The sequence below is a fragment of the Petromyzon marinus genome, chromosome 75 (assembly GCF_048934315.1).
Source record: "Petromyzon marinus isolate PM22_M1 ecotype Great Lakes invasive population chromosome 75, UKy_Petmar_22M1.pri1.0, whole genome shotgun sequence".
NCBI classification, from domain to species: Eukaryota; Metazoa; Chordata; class Hyperoartia; order Petromyzontiformes; family Petromyzontidae; genus Petromyzon; species Petromyzon marinus.
This window is the reverse complement of record NC_133741.1, coordinates 4,230,253-4,250,175: the sequence shown is the minus strand read 5'-3', so window position 1 is coordinate 4,250,175 and position 19,923 is coordinate 4,230,253. Positions and strand designations below refer to the sequence as shown.

The following is a 19,923-nucleotide window of genomic DNA, read 5'->3' as shown; positions in this document are numbered from 1 at the left end:
GTCTCCCCGTGTCTCTAGAAGTCTCCCCGTCTCTCTAGAAGTCTCCCTCAGTCTCTAGAAGTCTCCCCGTCTCTCTAGAAGTCTCCCCGTGTCTCTAGAAGTCTCCCCGTGTCTCTAGAAGTCTCCCCGTGTCTCTAGAAGTCTCCCCGTGTCTCTAGAAGTCTCCCCGTGTCTCTAGAAGTCTCCTCGTGTCTCTAGAAGTCTCCCCGTGTCTCTAGAAGTCTCCCCGTGTCTCTAGAAGTCTCCCCGTGTCTCTAGAAGTCTCCCCGTCTCTCTAGAAGTCTCCCCGTGTCTCTAGAAGTCTCCCCGTGTCTCTAGAAGTCTCCCCGTGTCTCTAGAAGTCTCCCCGTGTCTCTAGAAGTCTCCCCGTGTCTCTACAAGTCTCCCCGTGTCTCTAGAAGTCTCCCCGTGTCTCTAGAAGTCTCCCCGTGTCTCTAGAAGTCTCCCCGTGTCTCTAGAAGTCTCCCCGTGTCTCTAGAAGTCTCCCCGTGTCTCTAGAAGTCTCCCCGTGTCTCTAGAAGTCTCCCCGTGTCTCTAGAAGTCTCCCCGTGTCTCTGGAAGTCTCCCCGTCTCTCTAGAAGTCTCCCCGTGTCTCTAGAAGTCTCCCCGTGTCTCTAGAAGTCTCCCCGTGTCTCTAGAAGTCTCCCCGTGTCTCTAGAAGTCTCCCCGTGTCTCTAGAAGTCTCCCCGTGTCTCTAGAAGTCTCCCCGTGTCTCTAGAAGTCTCCCCGTGTCTCTAGAAGTCTCCCCGTCTCTCTAGAAGTCTCCCCGTGTCTCTAGAAGTCTCCCCGTGTCTCTAGAAGTCTCCCCGTGTCTCTACAAGTCTCCCCGTGTCTCTAGAAGTCTTCCCGTGTCTCTAGAAGTCTCCCCGTGTCTCTAGAAGTCTCCCCGTGTCTCTAGAAGTCTCCCCGTGTCTCTAGAAGTCTCCCCGTGTCTCTAGAAGTCTCCCCGTGTCTCTAGAAGTCTCCCCGTCTCTCTAGAAGTCTCCCTCAGTCTCTAGAAGTCTCCCCGTCTCTCTAGAAGTCTCCCCGTGTCTCTAGAAGTCTCCCCGTGTCTCTAGAAGTCTCCCCGTGTCTCTAGAAGTCTCCCCGTGTCTCTAGAAGTCTCCCCGTGTCTCTAGAAGTCTCCTCGTGTCTCTAGAAGTCTCCCCGTGTCTCTAGAAGTCTCCCCGTGTCTCTAGAAGTCTCCCCGTGTCTCTAGAAGTCTCCCCGTGTCTCTACATGTCTCCCTCAGTCTCTAGAAGTCTCCCCGTGTCTCTACAAGTCTCTCCGTGTCTCTAGAAGTCTCTCCGTGTCTCTAGAAGTCTCTCCGTGTCTCTAGAAGTCTCCCTCAGTCTCTAGAAGTGTCCCCGTGTCTCTAGAAGTCTCTCCGTGTCTCTAGAAGTCTCCCCGTGTCTCTAGAAGTGTCCCCGTGTCTCTAGAAGTCTCCCCGTGTCTCTAGAAGTCTCCCTCAGTCTCTAGAAGTCTCCCCGTGTCTCTAGAAGTCTTCCCGTGTCTCTAGAAGTCTCCCCGTGTCTCTAGAAGTCTCCCCGTCTCTCTAGAAGTCTCCCCGTGTCTCTAGAAGTCTCCCCGTGTCTCTAGAAGTCTCCCCGTGTCTCTAGAAGTCTCCCCGTGTCTCTAGAAGTCTCCCCGTGTCTCTAGAAGTCTCCCCGTGTCTCTAGAAGTCTCCCCGTGTCTCTAGAAGTATCCCCGTGTCTCTACAAGTCTCTCCGTGTCTCTAGAAGTCTCCCTCAGTCTCTAGAAGTCTTCCCGTGTCTCTAGAAGTCTCCGCGTGTCTCTAGAAGTCTCCCCGTGTCTCTAGAAGTCTCCCCGTCTCTCTAGAAGTCTCCCCGTGTCTCTAGAAGTCTCCCCGTGTCTCTAGAAGTCTCCCCGTCTCTCTAGAAGTCTCCCCGTGTCTCTAGAAGTCTCCCCGTGTCTCTAGAAGTCTCCCCGTGTCTCTAGAAGTCTCCCCGTGTCTCTAGAAGTCTCCCCTTGTCTCTAGAAGTCTCCCCGTGTCTCTAGAAGTCTCCCCGTGTCTCTAGAAGTCTCCCCGTGTCTCTAGAAGTCTCCCCGTGTCTCTAGAAGTCTCCCCGTGTCTCTAGACGTCTCCCCGTGTCTCTAGAAGTCTCCCCGTGTCTCTAGAAGTCTCCCTCAGTCTCTAGAAGTCTCCCCGTGTCTCTAGAAGTCTCCCCGTGTCTCTAGAAGTCTCCCCGTGTCTCTAGAAGTCTCCCCGTGTCTCTAGAAGTCTCCCCGTTTCTCTAGAAGTCTCCCCATGTCTCTAGAAGTCTCCCCGTGTCTCTAGAAGTCTCTCCGTGTCTCTAGAAGTCTCCCCGTGTCTCTAGAAGTCTCCCCGTGTCTCTAGAAGTCTCCCCGTGTCTCTAGAAGTCTCCCCGTGTCTCTAGAAGTCTCCCCGTGTCTCTAGAAGTCTCCCCGTGTCTCTACAAGTCTCCCCGTGTCTCTAGAAGTCTCCCCGTGTCTCTAGAAGTCTCTCCGTGTCTCTAGAAGTCTCGCCGTGTCTCTAGAAGTCTCCCCGTGTCTCTAGAAGTCTCCCCTTGTCTCTAGAAGTCTCCCCGTGTCTCTAGAAGTCTCCCCGTGTCTCTAGAAGTCTCCCCGTGTCTCTAGAAGTCTCCCCGTCTCTCTAGAAGTCTCCCCGTGTCTCTAGAAGTCTCCCCGTGTCTCTAGAAGTCTCCCCGTGTCTCTAGAAGTCTCTCCGTGTCTCTAGAAGTCTCCCCGTGTCTCTAGAAGTCTCCCCGTGTCTCTAGAAGTCTCCCCGTGTCTCTAGAAGTCTCCCCGTGTCTCTAGAAGTCTCTCCGTGTCTCTAGAAGTCTCCCCGTGTCTCTAGAAGTCTCCCCGTGTCTCTAAAAGTCTCTCCGTGTCTCTAGAAGTCTCCCTGTGTCTCTAGAAGTCTCCCCGTGTCTCTAGAAGTCTCCCCGTGTCTCTAGAAGTCTCCCCCGTGTCTCTAGAAGTCTCCCCGTGTCTCTACAAGTCTCCCCGTGTCTCTAGAAGTCTCCCCGTGTCTCTAGAAGTCTCCCCGTGTGTCTAGAAGTCTCCCCGTGTCTCTAGAAGTCTCCCCGTGTCTCTACAAGTCTCCCCGTGTCTCTAGAAGTCTCCCCGTGTCTCTAGAAGTCTCCCCGTGTCTCTAGAAGTCTCCCCGTGTCTCTAGAAGTCTCCCCGTGTCTCTAGAAGTCTCCCCGTGTCTCTAGAAGTCTCCCCGTGTCTCTAGAAGTCTCCCCGTGTCTCTAGAAGTCTCCCCGTGTCTCTGGAAGTCTCCCCGTCTCTCTAGAAGTCTCCCCGTGTCTCTAGAAGTCTCCCCGTGTCTCTAGAAGTCTCCCCGTGTCTCTAGAAGTCTCCCCGTGTCTCTAGAAGTCTCCCCGTGTCTCTAGAAGTCTCCCCGTGTCTCTAGAAGTCTCCCCGTGTCTCTAGAAGTCTCCCCGTGTCTCTAGAAGTCTCCCCGTCTCTCTAGAAGTCTCCCCGTGTCTCTAGAAGTCTCCCCGTGTCTCTAGAAGTCTCCCCGTGTCTCTACAAGTCTCCCCGTGTCTCTAGAAGTCTTCCCGTGTCTCTAGAAGTCTCCCCGTGTCTCTAGAAGTCTCCCCGTGTCTCTAGAAGTCTCCCCGTGTCTCTAGAAGTCTCCCCGTGTCTCTAGAAGTCTCCCCGTGTCTCTAGAAGTCTCCCCGTGTCTCTAGAAGTCTCCCCGTGTCTCTAGAAGTCTCTCCGTGTCTCTAGAAGTCTCCCCGTGTCTCTAGAAGTCTCTCCGTGTCTCTAGAAGTCTCCCCGTGTCTCTAGAAGTCTCTCCGTGTCTCTCGAAGTCTCCCCGTGTCTCTAGAAGTCTCCCCGTGTCCCTAGAAGTCTCCCCGTGTCTCTAGAAGTCTCCCCGTGTCCCTAGAAGTCTCCCCGTGTCTCTAGAAGTCTCCCCGTGTCTCTAGAAGTCTCCCCGTGTCTCTAGAAGTCTCCCCGTGTCTCTAGAAGTCTCCCCGTGTCTCTAGAAGTCTCTCCGTGTCTCTAGAAGTCTCCCCGTGTCTCTAGAAGTCTCTCCGTGTCTCTAGAAGTCTCCCCGTGTCTCTAGAAGTCTCCCCGTGTCTCTAGAAGTCTCCCCGTGTCTCTAGAAGTCTCCCCGTGTCTCTAGAAGTCTCCCCGTGTCTCTAGAAGTCTCCCCGTGTCTCTAGAAGTCTCCCCGTCTCTCTAGAAGTCTCTCCGTGTCTCTAGAAGTCTCCCCGTGTCTCTAGAAGTCTCCCCGTGTCTCTAGAAGTCTCCCCGTGTCTCTACAAGTCTCCCCGTGTCTCTAGAAGTCTCCCCGTGTCTCTAGAAGTCTCCCCATCTCTCTAGAAGTCTCCACGTGTCTCTAGAAGTCTCCCCGTGTCTCTAGAAGTCTCTCCGTGTCTCTAGAAGTCTCCCCGTGTCTCCGCACTTGCCCCCTCCGCTGTTTGAGGCTCCGCGGGGAATCTTTGTCTGCCTGCTGGTGTTGTTGCCACCAGGCCCTGGATTTGGTGAGACGGTGCCCCACGCTGTCCTCGCTCTCCAAGTCCACGGCTCTCCGAGTCATCCTGTACCCACCTCACCAGCTCTTCCATTGCATGTTTATGGGCTATCCACTCTCCGCCTTCTGCCTCTTCTCGTACAGCAAGTGGATGCAGGTGGGTGTGGGGCCGGGGGGGTGAGTGGGTGAGTGGGTGAGTGAGTGAGTGGGTGGGTGAGTGGTGAGTGGCTGAGTGAGTGGGTGAGTGAGTGGGTGAGTGGCTGAGTGAGTGGCTGGGTGAGTGAGTGACTGGGTGAGTGAGTTGGTGAGTGAGTGAGTGGCTGAGTGAGTGGCTGGGTGAGTGGGTGAGTGGCTGGGTGAGTGGGTGAGTGGTTGGGTGAGTGGCTGGCTGAGTGGGTGAGTGGCTGAGTGAGTGGCTGGGTGAGTGGGTGAGTGGCTGACTGAGTGGGTGAGTGGCTGAGTGAGTGGCTGGGTGAGTGAGTGAGTGAGTGGCTGGGTGAGTGAGTGGCTGGGTGAGTGGCTGGGTGAGTGAGTGGCTGGGTGAGTGAGTGAGTGGCTGGGTGAGGGAGTAGCTGAGTGAGTGAGTGGCTGGGTGAGTGAGTGAGTGACTGGGTGAGTGGTGAGTGGCTGGGTGAGTGAGTGAGTGGCTGAGTGAGTGAGTGGCTGGGTGAGTTGAGTGGCTGGGTAAGTGGCTGGGTGAGTGAGTGGCTGGTTGGGTGAGTGAGTGACTGGGTGAGTGAGTGACTGGGTGAGTGAGTGGCTGGGTGAGTGAGTGGCTGGGTGAGTGACTTGGTGAGTGAGTGGCTAGGTGAGTGACTGGGTGAGTGAGTGGCTGGTTGGGTGAGTGAGTGACTGGGTGAGTGAGTGACTGAGTGAGTGAGTGGCTGGGTAAGTGAGTGGCTGGGTGAGTGAGTGAGTGGGTGGGTGAGTGGTGAGTGGCTGAGTGAGTGGGTGAGTGAGTGGGTGAGTGGCTGGGTGAGTGAGTGACTGGGTGAGTGAGTTGGTGAGTGAGTGAGTGGCTGAGTGAGTGGCTGGGTGAGTGGGTGAGTGGCTGGGTGAGTGGTTGGCTGAGTGGGTGAGTGGCTGGCTGAGTGGGTGAGTGGCTGAGTGAGTGGCTGGGTGAGTGGGTGAGTGGCTGACTGAGTGGGTGAGTGGCTGAGTGAGTGGCTGGGTGAGTGAGTGAGTGAGTGGCTGGGAGAGTGAGTGGCTGGGTGAGTGGCTGGGTGAGTGAGTGGCTGGGTGAGTGAGTGAGTGGCTGGGTGAGGGAGTAGCTGAGTGAGTGAGTGGCTGGGTGAGTGAGTGAGTGACTGGGTGAGTGGTGAGTGGCTGGGTGAGTGGTGAGTGGCTGGGTGAGTGAGTGAGTGGCTGAGTGAGTGAGTGGCTGGGTGAGTTGAGTGGCTGGGTAAGTGGCTGGGTGAGTGAGTGGCTGGTTGGGTGAGTGAGTGACTGGGTGAGTGAGTGACTGGGTGAGTGAGTGGCTGGGTGAGTGAGTGGCTGGGTGAGTGACTTGGTGAGTGAGTGGCTAGGTGAGTGACTGGGTGAGTGAGTGGCTGGTTGGGTGAGTGAGTGACTGGGTGAGTGAGTGACTGGGTGAGTGAGTGGCTGGGTAAGTGAGTGGCTGGGTGAGTGAGTGAGTGGGTGGGTGAGTGGTGAGTGGCTGAGTGAGTGGGTGAGTGAGTGGGTGAGTGGCTGAGTGAGTGGCTGGGTGAGTGAGTGACTGGGTGAGTGAGTTGGTGAGTGAGTGAGTGGCTGAGTGAGTGGCTGGGTGAGTGGGTGAGTGGCTGGGTGAGTGGGTGAGTGGTTGGCTGAGTGGGTGAGTGGCTGGCTGAGTGGGTGAGTGGCTGAGTGAGTGGCTGGGTGAGTGGGTGAGTGGCTGACTGAGTGGGTGAGTGGCTGAGTGAGTGGCTGGGTGAGTGAGTGAGTGAGTGGCTGGGTGAGTGAGTGGCTGGGTGAGTGGCTGGGTGAGTGGCTGGGTGAGTGAGTGGCTGGGTGAGTGAGTGAGTGGCTGGGTGAGGGAGTAGCTGAGTGAGTGAGTGGCTGGGTGAGTGAGTGAGTGACTGGGTGAGTGGTGAGTGGCTGGGTGAGTGAGTGAGTGGCTGAGTGAGTGAGTGGCTGGGTGAGTTGAGTGGCTGGGTAAGTGGCTGGGTGAGTGAGTGGCTGGTTGGGTGAGTGAGTGACTGGGTGAGTGAGTGACTGGGTGAGTGAGTGGCTGGGTGAGTGAGTGGCTGGGTGAGTGACTTGGTGAGTGAGTGGCTAGGTGAGTGACTGGGTGAGTGAGTGGCTGGTTGGGTGAGTGAGTGACTGGGTGAGTGAGTGACTGGGTGAGTGAGTGGCTGGGTAAGTGAGTGGCTGGGTGAGTGAGTGAGTGGCTGGGTGAGTGACTGGGTGAGTGACTGGGTGAGTGAGTGGCTGGTTGGGTGAGTGAGTGACTGAGTGAGTGAGTGACTGGGTGAGTGAGTGACTGGGTGAGTGAGTGAGTGAGTGACTGGGTGAGTGAGTGGCTGGGTGAGTGGTGAGTGACTGGGTGAGTGACTGGGTGAGTGACTGAGTGAGTGACTGGGTGAGTGGTGAGTGACTGAGTGAGTGCTAACACTTTCCCGATAGCGCCGTGTGGGCTACACGGGGAACTTTGTCTGTTGTGTAACCCCCCCCTGCCCCTCCCCCCCTGCCCCCCCCTGCCCCCCCTCCCCCCCCCTGCCCCCCCTCCCCCCCTGCCCCCCCTCCCCCCCCCTGCCCCCCCCTGCCCCCCCCTGCCCCCCCCTGCTGCAGGTTTACTCCTCCGTCTACTTCTGTGGCCACGTGGTCTTCCTGTCCCTGCTGCTGCTGCTGCTGCCTCTGCTCAGGCTGCTGCTGCTGCCACCACCCACTGCAGCGCAGCGCAGCAGCGGCAAGCACGACTGAGGTGACAGCCACGCCCCTAGCCACGCCCCTAGCCACGCCCACTGCCACGCCCACTGCCACGCTCACTGCCACGCCCACTGCCATGGCCCCACTCCAGCCACTGCCACGCCCCTAACCACGCCCCCACTCCAGCCACTGCCACGCCCCCAACCACGCCCTTAACCACGCCCTTAATTAGGTCGCCACTCCAGCCACGATCACTGCCACGCTCCTAGCCACGCCCCCAGCCACGCCCCCACTCCAGCCTCGGCCACGCCCCCAACCACGCCCACAACCACGCCCTTAATTAGGCCGCCACTCCAGCCACGCCCACTGCCACGCTCCTAGCCACGCCCCCATCAACGCCCCCACTCCAGCCACGCCCCCAACCGTGCCCCTGGCTACGCCCCCCACACCAGCGACGACCCCAGCCACGCCCCCAGAAACGCTCCAACTCCAGCCACGCCCCCACTCCAGCCATGCCCCCACTCCAGCCACGCCCCCACTCCAGCCACGCCCCCACTCCAGCCACGCCCCCACTCCAGCCACGCCCCCACTCCAGCCACGCCCCCACTCCAGCCACGCCCCCACTCCAGCCACGCCCCCACTCCAGCCACGCCCCCACTCCAGCCACGCCTCCACTTCAGCCACGCCCCCACTCCAGCCACGCCCCCACTCCAGCCACGCCCCCACTCCAGCCACGCCCCCACTCCAGCCACGCCCCCACTTCAGCCACGCCCCCACTCCAGCCACGCCCCACTCCAGCCACGCCCCCACTCCAGCCACGCCCCCACTCCAGCCACGCCCCCACTTCAGCCACGCCCCCAAGCCACTCCCCATCTGCCATGCCCCCACCATCATCACCATCACCACCATCATCATCATCACCACCATCATCATCACTGTTGCTAATTGCTTGAGTGAGTGTGTGTTAGTGTGTGTGTTAGTGTGTATATGTGAGTGTGTGTGTATGAGTGTGTGTGTTAGTGTGTATATGTGAGTGTGTCTATGTGAGTGTGTGTGTGTTAGTGTGTATATGTGAGTGTGTCTATGTGAGTGTGTGTGTGTTAGTGTGTATATGTGAGTGTGTGTGTGTATTAGTGTGTGTGTTAGTGTGTATATGTGAGTGTGTGTGTGTGTTAGTGTGTGTGTTAGTGTGTATATGTGAGTGTGTGTGTATTAGCGTGTGTGTTAGTGTGTATATGTGAGTGTGTGTGTTAGTGTGTGTTAGTGTGTGTGTTAGTATGTATATGTGAGTGTGTGTGTGTGTTAGTGTGTGTGTTAGTGTGTATATGTGAGTGTGTGTGTGTGTTAGTGTGTATATGTGAGTGTGTGTGTATTAGCGTGTGTGTTAGTGTGTATATGTGAGTGTGTGTGTGTTAGTGTGTGTGTTAGTGTGTATATGTGAGTGTGTGTGTTAGTGTGTGTGTGTGTTAGTGTGTTTATGTGAGTGTGTGTGTTAGTGTGTGTGTTAGTGTGTATATGTGAGTGTGTGTGTGTGTTAGTGTGTGTGTTAGTGTGTATATGTGAGTGTGTGTGTGTTAGTGTGTATATGTGTAGGTGCTCGCTAACAGCACTTGCCCCTACAGTCTGTTAAGGCTATACGGGGGATCTTTTATATGTGAGTGTGTGTGTATTAGTGTGTGTGTTAGTGTGTATATGTATATGTGGGGAGCGATAGTGTAGCGGTTAGCGCGCTGCGCTATGAACCTGGCGACCCGGGTTCGATTCCCGCTCACGGCCAACACCAGTGACGATTATCTGAACCGGTCCCGGGCCTCCCCTAGGTCGACTCAGCCTCAAATGAGTACCTGGTGCGGTGTGTAAACATCGCCACTAGGGAGACAAAGGCGGTCGGGCGTGGTGCTGGCCACCCACCCCCTCGTGTACCGTTCCGGCCTTCATAGGTGCTCGCTAACAGCACTTGCCCCTACAGTCTGTTAAGGCTATACGGGGGATCTTTGTCTTTGTCTCTCTTTGTTAGTGTGTATATGGGAGTGTGTGTGTGTTAGTGTGTGAGGAGAGGCTTGCGGAGCCCCAATGCGGTTTCAGGAAAGGGCGGTCCTGCACAGATGCCATATTTTCTGTCCGTCTGCTACAGCAGAGGTATAGGGAATTCCAACAAGACCTACATCTCTGCTTTATTGACCTGGTCAAGGCCTATGATACCATCACTAGGCCTGGGCTCTGGGTCGTTCTTCGTGCTTTTGGAGTACCTGACCCTCTGCTCACGATCATTAAGGACCTTCATGATGGTGAGCAGGCCCGGGTAAAACTACGTGGCCGGGAGTCAGAGCCATTCCCTGTACACCTTGGGGTGCGACAGGGATGTCCTCTGGCTCCCACATTATTTAACATCTATTTTGACCACGTAGTTCGTGAAGCCTTCAATAGCTGTACCGGGGGAATCTCCATATGGTACAGATATAATGGGAGGCTAATCGATGCCCGGGTGCGGTCAAGGGATGGCTCCCTATTGCTCAACCACGTTATGTATGCTGATGATTTGGTAATAGCTGCTCAGTCAGAGGAGGAGTTGGAGACGCTGCTGCTGAGACTGGAGCGTGCCACTAAGAGGTGGGGCCTTACCATCAGCCCCACCAAAACTAAGCACCTGCCTGGGTATTTTGTACCATCGGACACTCCACCCCCACAACTCCCAATCGGTGATGGGGCAGTTGTGGAGAGAGTGGAGAGTTTCCCATACCTGGGCAGTGTGCTTATGACCGGTTCCAGTTTAACAGCAGAGGTCTCACTCCGAATCAGTTGAGCGGCAATATCTTTTCATCGGTTGCGTAACGCTGTGTGGAAGCTACCTGGTCTGTCACTCCGCACTAAGCTTCAGGTCTTCTCGTCCACGGTCATTCCCTCCCTTTTCTACGCTTGCGAAACGTGGACCCCCCTAATGGAACATCTTCGCCGTTAGAAACATTTAGGCTGGCCTGCCTACGATCCATCCTGGGTTTAACCGGACTGAATTGTGTGAGGAGCTCACAAATCCTTGAAAGATCTGGGCAAGGTCCCATCGGTGAGCTCCTCCGGCAGGCAAGGCTGCGATGGCTGGGTCATGTAGCCCGCATGCCCAGCCACCGCATGCCGAAACAGCTTTTGTTCGGCCGGATCGAGGGGGCTAAGCGGGCGCGGCACGGGCTAGAGAAGAGATGGAGTGATGTGGTACAGGAGGACGTGGAGCTGAGTGGACTTGCCGATGACTGGTACCAGCAGTGTCAAGATCGGCCTCTGTGGAGGAGGCTTGTGAAGGATGCTACTGGGGCAGTTGGAGGCAGTCGCCCTCCAACAACAACGGAGGGCGGAGGAGCGACGCTCAGAACAACGAGCGGAGCGCCGGGTGGCTAAAGCACAGCAGGTTGGCACAGTAGGGGGCACAGGTGGTGCATCAGCCAGTCATCTCAGTCATCCCAGTCAGTCGACCTGTGGCACCTGGGTCTGCCCCGTGACCTCCTGCCAGCGGGCGTTCGACACTTCACGTGGCCTCAGGGTGCACATAGCCTGGCACAAGCGTCGTGGTGACGTCACCGCCACTTAGTGGCGAATGGCGGTTGTTGTTGTTGTGTTAGTGTGGGTGTTAGTGTGTGTGTCTGTGTGTGTGGGTGTGTGTGTGTTAGTGAGTGTGTTAGTGTGTCTTAGTATGTGTTTTAGTGTGTTAGTGAGTGTGTTAGTGAGTGTGTTAGTGTGTTTGTTAGTGTGTTAGTATGTGTGTTAGTGTGTTAGTGAGTGTGTTAGTGTGTGTGTTAGTGTGTTAGTGAGTGTGTTAGTGAGTGTGTTATTGTGTTAGTGAGTGTGTTAGTGAGTGTGTTAGTGAGTGTGGTAGTGTGTGTGTTAGTGTGTTAGTGTGTGTGTTAGTGTGTGTGTTATTGTGTTAGTGAGTGTGTTAGTGTGTTAGTGAGTGTGTTAGTGAGTGTGTTATTGTGTTAGTGAGTGTGTTAGTGTGTTAGTGAGTGTGTTAGTGAGTGTGTTAGTGAGTGTGTTAGTGAGTGTGTTAGTGAGTGTGTTAGTGAGTGTGTTAGTGAGTGTGTTAGTGAGTGTGTTAGTGAGTGTGTTAGTGAGTGTGTTAGTGAGTGTGTTAGTGTGTTAGTGAGTGTGTTAGTGAGTGTGTTAGTGAGTGTGTTAGTGAGTGTGTTAGTGAGTGTGTTAGTGAGTGTGTTAGTGAGTGTGTTAGTGTGTTAGTGAGTGTGTTAGTGAGTGTGTTAGTGAGTGTGTTAGTGAGTGTGTTAGTGAGTGTGTTAGTGAGTGTGTTAGTGAGTGTGTTAGTGAGTGTGTTAGTGAGTGTGTTAGTGAGTGTGTTAGTGTGTTAGTGAGTGTGTTAGTGAGTGTGTTAGTGAGTGTGTTAGTGAGTGTGTTAGTGAGTGTGTTAGTGAGTGTGTTAGTGAGTGTGTTAGTGTGTTAGTGAGTGTGTTAGTGAGTGTGTTAGTGAGTGTGTTAGTGAGTGTGTTAGTGAGTGTGTTAGTGAGTGTGTTAGTGAGTGTGTTAGTGAGTGTGTTAGTGAGTGTGTTAGTGAGTGTGTTAGTGAGTGTGTTAGTGTGTTAGTGAGTGTGTTGGTGAGTGTGTTAGTGAGTGTGTTAGTGAGTGTGTTAGTGTGTTAGTGAGTGTGTTAGTGAGTGTGTTAGTGAGTGTGTTAGTGAGTGTGTTAGTGAGTGTGTTAGTGATGTGTTAGTGAGTGTGTTAGTGAGTGTGTTAGTGAGTGTGTTAGTGAGTGTGTTAGTGAGTGTGTTAGTGAGTGTGTGTGAGTGTGTAGTGTGTTAGTGAGTGTGTTAGTGAGTGTGTTAGTGTGTTAGTGAGTGTGTTAGTGAGTGTGTTAGTGTGTGTGTGTGTGTTAGTGAGTGTGTTAGTGAGTGTGTTAGTGAGTGTGTTAGTGAGTGTGTTTAGTGAGTGTGTTAGTGAGTGTTAGTGTTGTAGTGTGTTAGTGAGTGTGTTAGTGAGGTGTTAGTGATGTGTGTGTGTTGGTGAGTGTGTTAGTGAGTGTGTTAGTGAGTGTGTTAGTGAGGTGGGTGTTAGATATATGAGTGTGTTAGTGGAGTGTGTGTTAGTGAGTGTGTTAGTGAGTGTGTTAGTGAGTGTGTTAGTGAGTGTGTTAGTGAGTGTGTTAGTGAGTGTGTTAGTGAGTGTGTTAGTGAGTGTGTTAGTGAGTGTGTTAGTGAGTGTGTTAGTGAGTGTGTTAGTGAGTGTGTTAGTGAGTGTGTTAGTGATAGATGTGTTAGTGAGTGTGTTAGTGAGTGTGTTAGGGTGTGTTAGTGAGTGTGTTAGTGAGTGTGTTAGTGAGTGTGTTAGTGAGTGTGTTAGTGTGTGTTAGTGAGTGTGTTAGTGAGTGTGTTAGTGAGTGTGTTAGTGAGTGTGTTAGTGAGTGTGATAGTGAGTGTGTTAGTGAGTGTGTTAGTGAGTGTGTTAGTGAGTGTGTTAGTGAGTGTGTTAGTGAGTGTGTTAGTGAGTGTTAGTGAGTGTGTTAGTGAGTGTGTTAGTGAGTGTGTTAGTGAGTGTGTTAGTGAGTGTGTTAGTGAGTGTGTTAGTGAGTGTGTTAGTGAGTGTGTGTTTTGTGCGTGTGTATTGTTACAGAACAAAAAGGCTGAGTGCGTGTAACACACCACACATACACACTCACTAACACACTCACTAACACACTCACTAACACACTCACACACATACACATACACACTCACACATACACACTCACTAACACAGTCACACACACACTAACATACACACTCACACATACACACTCACTAACATACACACACATACACACTCACTAACACACTCACTAACACACTCACACACACACTCACTAACACACTCACTAACACACACCACAATACACACTAACACACTCACTACACACTCACACATACATACACACTCACTAACACACTCACTAACACACTCACACACTCACACACACACCACTAACACACTCACTAACACACTCACTAACACACTCACTTAACACACTCACTAACACACACACACATACACACTAACACACTCACTAACACACTCACACATACATACACACTCATAAACACACTCACTAACACACTCACACACTCACACACACACTCACTAACACACTCACTAACACACTCACTACACACTCACACATACACACTCACTAACACACTCACTAACACATACATACACACTCACTAACACACTCACTAACACATACATACACACTCACTAACACACACTCACACACCACTCACTACATACACACTCACTACACACTCACACATACATACACACTCACTAACACACTCACTACCACACTCACACAACACACTCACTAACACACTCACTAACACACTCACTAACACACTCACACATACATACACACTCACTAACACACACTCACATACACACTCACACATACACACTCACACACTAACACACACACACTAACATACACACACACACTAACACACTCACACATACACACTCACTAACACACTCACTAACACACTCACACATACACACTCACACACACTAACACACTCACTAACACACTCACTAACACACATACACACTCACTAACACACTCACTAACACACTCACACATACACACTCACTAACACACTCACTAACACACATACACACTCACTAACACACTCACTAACACATACACACTCACTAACACACTCACTAACACACTCACACATACACACTCACTAACACACACTCACACATACACACTCACTAACACACTCACTAACACACACACACACATACACACTCACTAACACACTCACACATACACACTCACACATACACACTCACTAACACACTCACACATACACACTCACTAACACACTCACTAACACACATACACACTCACTAACACACTCACTAACACACTCACACATACACACTCACTAACACACTCACTAACACACATACACACTCACTAACACACTCACTAACACATACACACTCACTAACACACTCACTAACACACTCACACATACACACTCACTAACACACACTCACACATACACACTCACTAACACACTCACTAACACTCACTCACACATACACACTCACTAACACACTCACACATACACACTCACACATACACACTCACTAACACACTCACACATACACACTCACTAACACACTCACTAACACACTCACACATACACACTCACTAACACACACTCACACATACACACTCACACATACACACTCACTAACACACTCACACATACACACTCACACATACACACTCACTAACACACTCACTAACACACTCACTAACACACTCACTAACACACTCACACATACACACTCACTAACACACTCTCACATACACACTCACTAACACACTCACTAACACACTCACTAACACACTCACACACTCACACATACACACTCACACACTAACACACACACTAACACACTCACACATACACACTCACTAACACACTCACACACTCACACATACACACTCACACACTAACACACACACACTAACATACACACTCACTAACACACTCACACACTCACACATACACACTCACACACTAACACACTCACACATACACACTCACACATACACACTCACTAACACACTCACACACTCACACATACACACTCACACACTAACACACTCACACATACACACTCACACATACACACTCACTAACACACTCACACACTCACACATACACACTCACTAACACACTCACACATACACACTCACTAACACACTCACTAACACACTCACACATACACACTCACACACACACTCACACATACACACTCACTAACACACTCACACATACACACTCACTAACACACTCACACATACACACTCACACATACACACTCACACATACACACTCACACATACACACTCACACATACACACTCACACATACATACTCACACATACACACTCACACATACACACTCACACACTAATACACACACACTAACATACACTCACACTAACACACTCACTAACACACTCACACATACATACACACTAACACACTCACACATACACACTCACTAACACACTCACACATACACACTCACTAACACACTCACACATACATACACACTCACTAACACACTCACACATACACACTCACACATACACACTCACACATACACACTCACTAACACACTCACACATACACACTCACACATACACACTCACACATACACACTCACTAACACACTCACTAACACTCACACATACACACTCACACATACACACTCACTAACACACTCACACATACACACTCACTAACACACTCACACATACACACTCACACACATACACACTCACACATACACACTCACTAACACACTCACACATACACACTCACACACACACTCACACATACACACTCACTAACACACTCACACATACACACTCACTAACACACTCACACATACACACTCACTAACACACTCACACATACACACTCACACATACACACTCACACATACACACTCACTAACACACTCACTAACACACTCACTAACACACTCACTAACACACTCACACATACACACTCACACATACACACTCACTAACACACTCACTAACACACTCACTAACACACTCACACATACACACTCACACATACACACTCACTAACACACTCACACATACACACTCACTAACACACTCACACATACACACTCACTAACACACTCACACATACACACTCACTAACACACTCACACATACACACTCACTAACACACTCACACATACACACTCACTAACACACTCACACATACACACTCACTAACACACTCACACATACACACTCACTAACACACTCACTAACACACTCACACATACACACTCACTAACACACTCACACACACACACTCACTAACACACTCACACATACACACTCACTAACACACTCACACATACACACTCACTAACACACTCACACATACACACTCACTAACACACTCACACATACACACTCACTAATACACTCACTAACACACTCACACATACACACTCACTAACACACTCACACACACACACTCACACACAGACACACACACACACTAACACACACACACTAACACACTCACACACTAACACACTCACACATACACACTCACTAACACACTCACACATACACACTCACTAACACACTCACACATACACACTCACTAACACACTCACACATACATACACACTAACACACTCACACATACACACTCACTAACACACTCACACATACACACTCACTAACACACTCACACATACACACTCACTAACACACTCACACATACACACTCACACATACACACTCACACATACACACTCACTAACACACTCACACATACACACTCACACATACACACTCACACATACACACTCACTAACACACACTCACACATACATACACACTCACTAACACACTCACACATACACACTCACACATACACACTCACTAACACACTCACACATACACACTCACACATACACACTCACTAACACTCACACATACACACTCACACATACACACTCACACATACACACTCACTAACACACTCACACATACACACTCACACACAGACACACACACACTAACACACACACATACACACTCACACATACACACTCACTAACACACTCACACATACACACTCACTAACACACACACATACACACTCACTAACACACACACATACACACTCACTAACACACTCACACATACACACTCACACACAGACACATACACACTCACTAACACACTCACACATACACACTCACACATACACACTCACACATACACACTCACTAACACACTCACTAACACACTAACACACTCACACACACACACTCACACACTAACACACTCACACACTAACACACTCACACATACACACTCACTAACACACTCACACATACACACTCACTAACACACTCACACATACACACTCACTAACACACTCACACATACATACACACTAACACACTCACACATACACACTCACTAACACACTCACACATACACACTCACTAACACACTCACACATACACACTCACTAACACACTCACACATACACACTCACACATACACACTCACACATACACACTCACTAACACACTCACACATACACACTCACACATACACACTCACACATACACACTCACTAACACACACTCACACATACATACACACTCACTAACACACTCACACATACACACTCACACATACACACTCACTAACACACTCACACATACACACTCACACATACACACTCACTAACACTCACACATACACACTCACACATACACACTCACACATACACACTCACTAACACACTCACACATACACACTCACACACAGACACACACACACTAACACACACACATACACACTCACACATACACACTCACTAACACACTCACACATACACACTCACTAACACACACACATACACACTCACTAACACACACACATACACACTCACTAACACACTCACACATACACACTCACACACAGACACATACACACTCACTAACACACTCACACATACACACTCACACATACACACTCACACATACACACTCACTAACACACTCACTAACACACTCACACATACACACTCACACATACACACTCACACATACACACTCACACATACACACTCACACACAGACACACACACACTAACACACACACACTAACATACACGTGCACTTACATACACTAACACACTCACTAACACACTCACTAACACACTCACACATACACACTCACTAACACACTCACACATACACACTCACTAACACACTCACACATACACACTCACTAACACACTCACACATACACACTCACTAACACACTCACACATACACACTCACACATACACACTCACACATACACACTCACTAACACACTCACTAACACTCACACATACACACTCACACATACACACTCACACATACACACTCACTAACACACTCACTAACACACACACATACACACTCACTAACACACTCACACATACACACTCACACATACACACTCACACATACACACTCACTAACACACTCACTAACACACTCACACATACACACTCACACATACACACTCACACATACACACTCACACATACACACTCACACATACACACTCACTAACACACTCACTAACACACTCACACATACACACTCACACATACACACTCACACATACACACTCACACATACACACTCACACACAGACACACACACACTAACACACACACTAACATACACGCACACTAACATACACTAACACACACTAACACACTAACATACACACACCCACACACACTAACACACAACAACAACCGCCATTCGCCACTAAGTGGCGGTGACGTCACCACGACGCTTGTGCCAGGCTATGTGCACCCTGAGGCCACGTGAAGTGTCGAACGCCCGCTGGCAGGAGGTCACGGGGCAGACCCAGCAGGTGCCACGGGTCGACTGACTGAGATGACTGACTGAGATGACTGAGATGACTGGCTGAGATGACTGACTGAGATGACTGACTGAGATGAGTGGCTGATGCACCACCTGTGCCCCTACTGTGCCAACCTGGCATACACACACTAACACACACACACACAGACATACACTAACACACTAACACTTACACACACTAACACACTAACATACACACACATACACTAACACACTAACACTTACACACACTAACACACTAACACACACATACACTAACACACTAACACATACACACACTAACATACACACACTAACATACACACACTAACACACACTAACATACACACACACTAACATACACACACACTAACATACACACACACTAACACACTAACACACACTAACACACACATACACACTAACACACACACTCACTAACATACACACACACACTAACACACACATACACACTAACATACACACACACTAACATACACACACACTAACATACACACACTAACACACACTAACACACACACTCACTAACATACACACACTCACTAACACACAATAACATACACACACACTAACATACACACACTAACACACACTAACACACACATACACACTAACACACACACTCACTAACATACACACACACACACTAACACACAATAACATACACACACACTAACATACACCCACTAACACACACATACACACTAACACACACACTCACTAACATACACACACACACTAACACACACATACACACTAACACACACACTCACTAACACACAATAACAAAGAACAAAGATCCCCCATATAGCCTTAACAGACTGTAGGGGCAAGTGCTGTTAGCGAGCACCTATGAAGGCCGGAACGGTACACGAGGGGGTGGGTGGCCAGCACCACGCCCGACCGCCTTTGTCTCCCTAATGGCAATGTTTACACACCGCTACACCAGGTACTCATTTGAGGCTGAGTCGACCTAGGGGAGGCCCGGGACCGGTTCAGATAATCGTCACCGGTGTTGGCCGTGAGCAGGAATCGAACCCGGGTCGCCAGGTTCATAGCGCAGCATAGCGCTAACCGCTACACTACTAACACATACACACACTAACACACACACACTAAAACACACA

At 50.4% G+C, this 19,923-nt stretch overlaps 1 protein-coding gene across 1 annotated transcript in view; it reads left to right on the top strand.

The window, feature by feature from the left end:
- The window catches only part of LOC116958284 (uncharacterized), a 60,352-nt gene that overhangs the window by 36,389 nt on the left and 4,040 nt on the right, over positions 1-19,923 (top strand). Inside the window, exons 6-7 of the mRNA XM_076056431.1 lie at positions 4,449-4,607; positions 7,220-7,352. Coding sequence (XP_075912546.1) covers positions 4,449-4,607; positions 7,220-7,351 — 291 coding nt within the window. The 3' untranslated portion in view covers position 7,352. The remainder of the gene's footprint in view (positions 1-4,448; positions 4,608-7,219; positions 7,353-19,923) is intronic.